This window comes from Oryzias latipes, chromosome 17 (genome assembly GCF_002234675.1).
Source record: "Oryzias latipes chromosome 17, ASM223467v1".
In the NCBI taxonomy this organism is placed as follows: domain Eukaryota; kingdom Metazoa; phylum Chordata; class Actinopteri; order Beloniformes; family Adrianichthyidae; genus Oryzias; species Oryzias latipes.
In genome coordinates this window covers 390,062-401,083 of record NC_019875.2, presented here as the reverse complement: position 1 = coordinate 401,083, position 11,022 = coordinate 390,062, and the positions used below count along the sequence as shown (strand labels likewise).

Below are 11,022 nucleotides of genomic sequence, written 5' to 3'. Positions count from 1 at the left end.
GCATGTTCGTCCGCTGCAGTGTGTGCGTTCTCCTTTAAGCCCACCCACTTGAACCGGAACCGTTTTCTCAGTGTGTGCAGACAGCCCTGTCTGTCATCCAGCTCCGACGCGGACCCCGTCCCCTTCGCGTGCGCCGCTCGCGCCTGCCAACGAGATGCTTTCCGCCGCGTCGTCATGTGGGGCCTATGCTTAGCCTCCATCGGGTGCGCCCGCGTGGACAGCACCCACCCATCCTTGTGACAGCTTCTTCCCCGTGGATCCGTTGGTGCTGCTCCTACGGATGCGTACTCCGGTGATCCATGCGGACCGGAGCGGCATCGCTGGTCCCGTTTCGGCGCGGAGAGGATAATTCACGCGCCCGTCGCCTTGCATCAGGGTTTGTGAAGCATCAAGTATGGGGAGCACCACCTCATGCTGCGTGTCCGCCAGCCCCAAGTTCCGAAGAAATGCACACTCCAGGCTGGAGTCGGACCAGCAGGAGTCGGATCTGAGCAGGGAGGAGACGGGCTGCAACCTGCAGCACATCAGCGACAGGGAGAACATCGATGGTAGGAACGAACCCAGAAACCTATGGAATGAAACCAATTTAAATGCCTCAAGGATCAGAACATTATTGTTAGGGAGCGCATCAAAAATACAAACTACAGCTGATTAGAAGAGAAGGAATTTCCATCAGCAATATCTTCTTTGATAGAATAAACCAGCAGAATACTGCTGAAAATATAGATTTTGGAAAATATTTAGTCATAATGTTAAATTCTGATGTTATTTCTAACCTTGGATGTAATTATTAAGTCCACAATTCTTTTGAGATATTCCTTGAGTTGGGTGATGTGCCAGATGGTGTTAGGAGATTGTTGCCCATCAGGGTGTACAATAAGCTACAAACACAAACACTTTTGTGTTTGCTCTTTGTTTTCAGGCTGAGCATGAAATAAGCTGCAACAGTGAAGCGGCAGCCTCCGCTCATAGATGCTAATCTGCATCACAATACACCCATTCATTCCGGAGAAGTCCACAAATGGGCCATCTATCTACAGCCACTGGTCCTTCTCACATCCTGCACATGACAAAATCTCTGACAAAATTCCAAATTTTTGGAACATTTTCCTCAATCTGTGGCCTTATTTCAGGATAATTATAAACCAACACCTCCCAGATCTTGAATTGGATGTGAAGGATGCTGATAACTGGAAACAGCTATGCTCACCTCCCATTAATCTAATTTTCTGGCCAAAAGGATGAAACCCTGATTGGTTCATCATTTACACATACACTCTGATGCTATCAGTACATTTTTGTCATGAAAGTGGGCCAAAAAACCCACATTTTGACATGTTTAAAGACGCACTCCAATGAAATTTGTGTTTTTAAGACAATTGTTATTTTTCTTATGATGGAGGGCTTATATAAAGCAAAGCTTACAATTATTGTTGGTAATCATGAGCAGATCAAAAAATGCAGTTTGAAAAAGATCATATTTGTGACCTATACTGGGTAGCAGAACAGGAAGCCGCAAGCTCTATTCTGATGCATCCACTTGCAGAGGAGATCCATTTTCCTCATTGGACCTGGCATCTGACCTAAAACTGTGTGGCTGCACAGTTCCAATATTGCTGACCATTTTTTTTTTGCACCAGTAATGGAAAGTTATGTTCACACAACCCTTGCCAACATGAGTTCAAGCGGCCACTTCCAATGAAAAGTCAATGCAAACTTACGTGAACGTGTGTTTTGGACTTCTGTGTTCTAAACTTCTGCGTTCATTTGAGTTAAGCCAGTTTTTCTCAGGCTCTACATATACAACATACAGCCATTGAAACATAGTTGCTAGATAAACAAGGTTGAACTTGCACTGCTTGTCAAGTGTGAGCACCAAAGGCAAAAAGCGCATTCAAGAACGTGCGTTTAGCATGTTAAGGAATGCAGATCAAATGCCCAGTGTGCACGTAGCTCAAGGTTGTGAGGGGCTGCAAGCTAGCGCAAGAGTGTCTAATCAGATGGATGTCGGGAAGTGTGGATGGGCGTACTCCACATCAGTGGTCTAGCCCACAACTCAGAGGTGAATTTCTAATGAAGTACTGCCGCTCTGCAGAAACTATGTCCTAGAAAATGACACAGATGAACCTTTCTTATAAAGAGCCGCTCTTAGTAACCAGAAATCCAAAACATTTTTTTAATTGGTTGCATTTATGTAGATCTCCTGCTATTTTCAATACAGGAAATCATACCCGTCTGTATTATCCAGCTCATAATGAGTTAGAGCAGCTTCTTATTGATCCATCCACTTAGATTCCACATGCCATTTCTGGACACCATAAACTAGAGTGCTCTGAGTTAAACCAGGTTTATACTTTTATCATCACTTTAGTATCTTCACTTGGCTTGACTGTTTGGTACTCCAATATTGTCAGGATGATGTCATAGATTTTTTTCTGTTTGCAACGAAAAATATAGCAAGGGACGCTGCTCAAAAATGATGCAAAGAACAAGGCATGGATGAGATTCATGGAGACTGGAGGCAGCTATGGCTAAGATGCCGTCTGTCTCAAGAGAAAGCAGAGCGTGTCTAACGCGTTGGCTCTGTCATGAATTTACAGAAAGATTAGTGGGGTCATTTGAATGTTCATCAGTAGATTTGCTCCCAGAAGATTTGCCGGGAGAGGCAGCTGTGAGCCTGTGTTAAGGGAGACAGAAATGGCCTCCAGAGAGGGAGGAGCACCGGGAAGGAGCTCCTCATTTCAGAGCGACATGCAGCATTACAGTCATCATGTGGCATTAATTGAGCTGCCAGCCTTTTGGACATATCAAAGTTAAAATTAGCTAAAAAATTGAGTGAACTTGTAAGCATATCCTTTCAAAACCAGAAAAAAGTTTCTATTGATCCACCATAACTGGAATATTAGACTGGTCTTCAATCATTCTTTTCTGTTTTTAGTCAAAAATATATTTTGGATGAAGAATTCTGATTTCAATTCTTAATTTTTCAGTTTTCTTTAAATCACCATTGATGGAGTATTCAATTTTTCAGAATAACTTAGTTTTATCTTTGTTTTTCTAATCTAACCGTCTTTTTCCTTGGACCAGCCTCTTTCTTGTTGGAAAAGCGGTCATTTGGTCAAGTTCAAAGTTCTTTACATGTTCGGCTTCTTCTATGAACTCTTTAATGACTTCATATTGAATCATTTTGATTAGTCACTCACACCTGTGAACATTCTGCCCTGTTCCAAGTGCTCTTTATTATATGAAGAATGGATTTCACTGGGCTCCCTTTGAGTGCTTTGGAAAAATGCAAAATATCAATCTTTAAGACTAATACCAGATAGTGATTTCTTATTTGTTCTTGAATTTCTATAGATGACAGCCCAGCATACAGCCTTAAGATCATTTGGAGAGCATCACTCTTGTTTCAATGATTTCATGAACTAACAGGTCTTCTTTCTTTGAAGATATACTGAAGTCATTGTTGTGCCCTTGAAGCTGACATGAAGCCTTTCACTTCTTTCATTGATATTGATAGTTATGGTTGGAGGTGTTCACTGAAAACTTGTAGAGACAGATGAGTTAACCCCCCCCCCCCATCGGCGTGCGGTCCTCCAGCGTGCTCTACACAGAGAGCGCAAAATACTGTCATAAAGGCATAGCTTTTATGACAGTATTTCTGTATGTGGGAAAATATACAGGCTTTCATATATATATATTTATATATTCGCGTATATGGAACACATATCACGCTCAAATTATGTAATTGATGCACCAAACACTACTGAAGTGCATTTTCACCAAATTATTTTGTACTAACTAGTCATGACCCTATTGACCTACTACAACAAAGAATATGTCATAAATTCACTTTGTTTATTTTAAGACTTTTTATGAATTTAAATATGTATCATATTTGGTCAAAACTGTTCAATAGCTCTAAAGCTACGGAAGATAACAAAGTAGTTTTCTGACATAGTATTTGTTGCAGTAGGACAATAGGGTCATGATTATTTTGTACAAAAAATTTGGTGACAATAGCTTTAGTTTCTTCAGAGCTATTAAGCACCTTAATTTTGATTAATATTTCTATTAAAATCTGAAAAAATATGTACAATAAAATGAAATAAAAATGGAATTTCTTACAAAATATTTATTGTAGCATGCATGAACATGCTGACAAGTCATTACTACCAGCTCATTTATTTGTAGACATTTATTCATTTTTCAGAGATTATTGATTTTTACAGAATGCTGTTTTCACAGAGTTTGCACTTTGTTGACGGTCCTTTGGCAGCCGTCTTGCTGACATGTCTCCATTTACAGCTGGAAGATAAAAAAAGCCCTCGTGATCCGTGGCAGCAGTTTTGCACAGTTGGAATCACCGATTTGAGGTCGTAACTCTAAATGAACACATGCAAATGGGAATTTGTCAGTCTGGATTTTATTCGTCAAACTTTATAGCAGAAGATTTTTACACAAGGATGCAGATTTTTGGAAGTTCTCACATCAAATCTACAAGCTCGTATATATTGACACATTTTTACCTTTATAGAGTTGAAATGAAATGAAATGAATTATCTGAAATATATTTATTGTCATTGTACATGTACAACAAAATTACAGTGCAATTTTTCCAGCTAAAACTGCGAAATAAGACAATATAAGAAAAAATATTTAAAAAAAATACAAAAACACCAGTAGCTTACACCTTTTCCAGCTATTGCACACTTCCCTTAATAAATTAACCTTTTCGGCTACAGAGTTTGAAAAATTCATTCCTGTGAGTATATAAAAGTGTTCATTTAGTCAGCAATGTATATTTAGGTCGAACGAGCGTTAGCATTAGCCGTCCTATTGGAGATTCAATTATACGTTAGCATCAAGCTAGCAGACTTTAGCTTTACTGCTGTTATGCGCTAGTTCACTGGAAAAGGTAATACATAAAAGATCGATCTCTACTCTGATGGATCGATTATTGATTTATTAAGCTTGGATCGCTTAATCTATTTTTTCAACCTAGCCCTAAGATAAAGAAAGTTGACGTGTCTTTCAAATTACTTTGAATTAGACCAAATCACTGACTATATTTGATTAAAAAGTTTCTTGGGGTTCACTAACGTTAAATAAAAACAGTAAAAACTTGGACATGAATAACAAAGAAAAGTCAACTAAATCCTCAGATTTTCACAGTTGACCACAGCGATTGAAAAGTTAGACAGTGTTTTTCTCACAATTTGAATATTTAGGACTGACTTACAACCAGTGGCTAACATTTGTCATGTTGGTACATCTGCAACCACAAGTGTGATGGAGTAACTGTCAATCCACGTTCACATCGGCCTCAGTGATCTCATTTAATTTACAAAAGTGCCAATGGTCTGAAAATTGATCATGAAGGAGAATTTAATAGCAGTTTGGAATAGAGTTGTGGAAGAACCGGCTGTGCAAAGTGACGGAAAGACTTCTTATTCACGTCACCTTTAACATCGGGTGTCTATCCCACAAGTGTGTAGTATGTGACACCAGGCTGACGTCCAGAATAGACGTACATGGGACGTTTTTTATAAGGGCTTATTGTAGTCCAAATGTGGCAAATAAACAATTAAAAGTACATGGGAATACAAAACTGTTCCGGCATTCCTTTACATTTAATCCAGAGCAGCTCTTTGTCCTCCCCCTCTCCTTTTCAGCTTGTGTTTCAGGTACTCAGATGCTCTGCAGCAGGCATGCTTACAAAGTCCTTTGTTGTCATTTTATCAAACTTCATGACTCTTTCTGTTAGAGTAGAAAGAGACAGCTTACTAGAAATATGTAAACACAATCTGCAGTCCTGTATTTGTAAGTAAGAATATGTTGCTTGTGCATCCACTTCTCAACCTGTAAAGGATTGATTAATTAGCTGTAATTAGCTGTAATTAATCATCCAATATTTATTACTTCCCATTTTGATTGAAAGTCCAACTTTGAGACATTTTTAAAAATATTGCATTACAATTTTACTGCTAATCAGAGCAAAACATGATCTAGTGGATTCCCATTGAGCTTTATTAACCACCACATGAGATCAATTGTGAGCTTGTGTAACCCCCGCTTTTTCCCTTAAACATTAAGAACAATCAGAAAAAAAGGAAGGGGATAAAAACACAAACTTATTGATAATTTATCATAATCAAAAGTAGAAATTTTTCCTGCATTTTTACTTTTTGTGAAACTAAGTGAGGTAAAATATAAGCCTTGTGAAACGTATTAAAGAGTAGTTGGATCTATAAAAACCTATTCTTGTGAATCTAATTGTCTTAAATAGCCTATTGATAAAAGATTAAAACCACCCAATCTGGGAATACTGTTTAGGCACTATAGCATTATCTGGTGGGAATATATAACAGTCAGATCAGGGTTAAGTATGACAACAACCGTATAAAACCTAAATGAACATTGAATTGAGATAACAAAACTTACCTCCAACTTTGTGGTGAATGTTTGCGTGGTTCCAGTTAGCTGGGGCCGACCCAAGATCATTTGTTTAATGCATGTGGTGTCTCAGCCAATCAGAGTGGCGTTTTCTGTTTGGGTTCATATGTGTGTCTTAGTGAAGCATAAATGATTGAGACGCATAACTCACCTGAAGTGGAAATCAAAATAATTTTCTGAGCCTAAATAAATAAGTAATTTTCTGAGCTCTTCCCACAAAGTGAATTTCCCCATAAATAGGTAAGAGGATAAAATAAACAGTTAATGAAAATGTGAACTAAATAAAAATTCAGGGCACGCTGCTAACAAAAATAGTTACAGTAATCCAGTCTGGACGTGACAAATGCAGGGATGAGTTTTACAGCATCACTTTTATTTGATTTGGTTTGATTTGAAATGGTTTATTTCAAGCAATCAAAGCAAGAATAATGTACAAAACAATACAATCAGCATTCATACATTCATACAAAGAAGTACCAATAATTAGACATTAAATCAAAGATTGCTTGAAAGGGAATGGAAGGAAGCAAACCTATATTAAAGCTACAAGTAGCATTTAGCGGGCCCGAGCACGTGCCACCGCCTGGCACGAGCGACCGCCCCGTGAGCAACGCCCTGTTCGAGCCATTCTCGTCGTTTTTTCTTGTCCATTCTGGAGCTCCAAGCTAATGTTAATATGACAGCAGCCTGTGGGGGGGGGGGGGGGGGGGACTATAATCTGTTGCCTTAAAGGACAAAGACTTTTGCATATAGCATGAAAAAAATTCTTAAATCTAAGCCTCGTTTAGACCTGCTCATTTTCTCATCAAGTAGAAGAAGGTTTTTATCAGATTAAGAAACAAGCAATGATGATAATTGCTATCACTGTCCCTAAGGATGAGAACAATAGAGCTCATTCAATTTTCACTACAATGTCTAGATGAGTGTCAGCTATGTCTGATAACTTGGCCAATTAGCTGGACCGGGATCTTACAAAGTGCAGGTGGTTTAACGTCCAGTGTGATGTGTCTGTGGACGGCAACAGTTCAGCATAGCTTTTGGTTTCCACAAGAGAAGAATTCCTGACACATCTGCCCTAACAGACAACTACAAGAGGAGTTGAAATGTATAACACGGTGAAGGAGTTTTTGTGCAGAAAAAGGTACCATTAGAAAAGCTGGTAGCCATACCTGCAGACGGGGCTCCTGCTATGATTGACCGACAAACAGGTTTCATCACTCACTGTAAAGCTGACCAAGACTTTCCAAAATGTCTGCATTACTGCTGCTTCTTTCACCAGTAGGCCTTATGTGCAGAAGTGATTGGCTCTGGACATATAATGACTCCTATTGTGAAAATCATAAAAAACCTCAGCTGCAAAGCAAAACAGAACAGGATTTTTAAGGTGCTATTGGTGGAGATATCTGCTGAATATGGTGAATCTGAACTTGTATTCTTGACTGACATTACTGGAAAACTAAACCACTTGATCTGCGAGCTGCAAGACATTGGTAAAACTATATTTTTTTATTGACCAGCCTGCCTGAGCCAGTGTTTTTCTTGTGGGGATCTTTTCTGCCAGGGCTTGCCAGCTTGGTCAGTGGATGTTGCTGCAGTTGTCTCCCTTGCTGGGACAGCTGGAGTTAAACACAGCAGCCTCACGGCTGTGAAGTGGACCCCGTTGCTGTCCCAGTCTGGATGGGCACTGTGGTGATGTTCCAATGTTCAGGCTGGCTCCTGGTATGAAGAGATTCCCAAGTACCATTTCCTAACCGCAGAGCCAAGGATGTGTTTACATGTTTAGGTCAAAAATGTGATGAACAGCTTCATGTTGTCTATTGATGTAAGTTTAAACCTAAACATGTTTCCCTGTTACTAATCCAGTTGATATGGTTCTCCATCTGTGTCTAGGTGATAGAAAAGCATTTTTTTATATTTAGAGCTCCAAGCAAACAAACAGTTGTCTATATAAGAGCTTTTACAATTGTGGACTTTTAGCAGGTCTCTGAATACATGTGACCAATGTATGGTGGATTTTCACAGACTTTGTGTAAAACTGAAGGTGACAGAGACTTTGGAGAAGTGGCTACATTGCTCTGGACTTCTTTGTTTCATCCACAGAAGAGTAAAATATGTGATTGATTTTGAAAAGCTGCTGAAAAATGTATCTTTTTAAAATTGCAATTTCTAATTTGGGTTTTACATTTTGTGTTCCATTTTTTGTGATTGTATTAGAAAGATTTGTTATTTATTTGGTGTTTAAAGGTGGTACATAATGTATATACACAATCTTCTTAGAGACATTTGCTATATGTTGTGTTTGTTGTCGTTGTAGTTTAATTTCTTTGGATGTATTGAAAGGAAATGAAAAGAAGTTGCAGCATTGATTAAAAAAGCATAAAAGAGACATTTACTGTCTGATGTTACATCTGTAGGAGTGTACTGAGACTGGGTTTTGTTTTGGAGCACATTCATATATTTTGTTTGTAAAAAAAAAAAAAGATAAAATATAAAGTTAATTGTATTTTGGATGAATAAAAAAGCAATGATTAGTGCTAAGGATGTATAAAAGACAAACAAAACAAAGGAAATTGCTGTATTTTAGTGTTGAACTAGGCTTTCTAACTGTTCTACTTTCTGTCTGCCACTCCTGGCTAATTTACATGTGAGCACACAGCCGGGGGGGGGGGGGGGCTAACTCCACTCCTGCAGCAGGGGAGACTGATGAAAAGCTTGAGGATGTAAGATTGAATAAATAAAATCCTAGAGTTGACCAGTTCATTTTATAAATGTAAATATTTTTTATTTTGGTGCTGATAAACTAAACAGATGTTATGATAAAAATATTTGCTTGAGTCAAAATGTCCAAAAATTTGCTTTCAGCACAATAGGGTGATTAAGGTGGTTAAATGTTTCTCGTACGTATAGTGCTGCTTTTCAAACGTGGAGCTTTGTAAGACGCATCTAATTCTGAAATCTCAGCTTCCTGAGACAAACGGCTGATTTCCTATGAAGCTTGATTATATGATCATGCTTCATGATCATTTATGAACATATATAGCTCGTCCAAAATTGTCATATCCATGGGTTCAGAATGGAAGTTTCATCAAATCTATTTAATTTCAGTGAGATCAGACAAGGAATGTGAACGTGAGAGCAACATTTGTGCATGGCGAGATACCCAACTTCGCCGCTCTGTCACGACCACACCCCCGCGTTGAAAGATTTGTTTTTCATCAGAGTAAACTTCAATGGTTTTTCAACAGGTGGACGTCATTTTGAGGTGTGTTTGCTCATCCTACTTGGAGCAGTGATGCTCCAAGTAAAACATGTCATTTCCTGTTGCCAACAGGTGGCGCTACACCTGTTTCGGATTTTTCCACTGCAGATGTGTTCAAAGTCAGACTACAATCATGCACAACAAATTTGGATCAGATTAGATTATTTATGGCTGAGTAATGGCCATTTTTCTTTTCATGGCGTGATTTCGAAACGACCTCAAATTTTGACGCGCCGCCACGGTCACAAACAACCGTAAAAACTTAAAAGCTTCGCAATTTAAGATCGGACATGTGTTTAGTTTACAAAACCAAAGTTTGGAGTCATTGTTCAAAAATCTCTAGGAGGAGTTCGTTCTAGAACGAGGCCTGCAAAGGACCAAAATAGAGCAAAACTGACATATTGACATCAATATAGCAGACTTCCTGTGCGACTGACAGCTTGGTCCCAAGAGACTTTTTTGTAGGTTTCCATCTGATGAACATGTCCTGTAAATATCAAGCTTGTATGTTAAAGAACATGGCGGGGCTCTCAAAAACAAACATGGTAGGTGGCGCTATTGAGCCGTTTTTTGTTCACCCATGCAAGTGCTGTGTATCTAAGTTGGAGATATGTAAGAGGCCTCTCATTCTGAAATCTCAGCCTCGTGATACAAACGGCTGATTTTTTATGAATTTTTAATTATCTGACTGCAACGCAATCAACCACTTCCTGTTTGGTGGTGGCTTGCGCAGGCACCGTCAGGTGTACACCCATGAAACTTTAGACGATGAGAGAAGACCCTTATGAGTATCTCCTGTTGTAATTTTATGAATGTCGGACAAAGCACAGAGAAAAGATAGGTCAGAATGTGACATAAAATGTATTTGTCAATATCTAGGTGGCGCTATGGAGCTCGTCCAAGATTGTCATATCCATGGTTCAGAATGGAAGCCTCATCACCTCTATTGAATTTCAGTGAGATTGGACAAGGAATGTGCACGTGAGAGCAACTTTTGTGTGCATGGCGAGACGCCCAACTTCGCCGCTCTGTCACGACCACACCCCCGCATTGAAAGTTATGGCTTTTTATCAGAGTAAACATCAATGGCTTTTCAACAGGTGGACATCATTTTGAGGTGTGTCGGCTCATCCTACTTGGAGCAGTGATGCTCCAAGTAAAACATGTCATTTCCTTTTACCAGCAGGTGGCGCTACACCTATTCCAGATTCTTCCACTGCAGATGTGTTCAAAGTCAGACTACAATCATGCATATCAACTTTGGATCATATTGGATTTTGCATGGCTGAGTAATGGCCATTTTTCTT

General features: G+C 39.1%; 1 protein-coding gene across 1 annotated transcript in view; it reads left to right on the top strand.

Moving 5' to 3' along the window:
* Nucleotides 1–11,022, top strand: part of LOC105357365 (cyclin-Y-like) — a 69,806-nt gene continuing 58,784 nt past the window's right edge. The window contains exon 1 of the mRNA XM_023965167.1: nt 1–548. Coding sequence (XP_023820935.1) covers nt 395–548 — 154 coding nt within the window. The 5' untranslated portion in view covers nt 1–394. The remainder of the gene's footprint in view (nt 549–11,022) is intronic.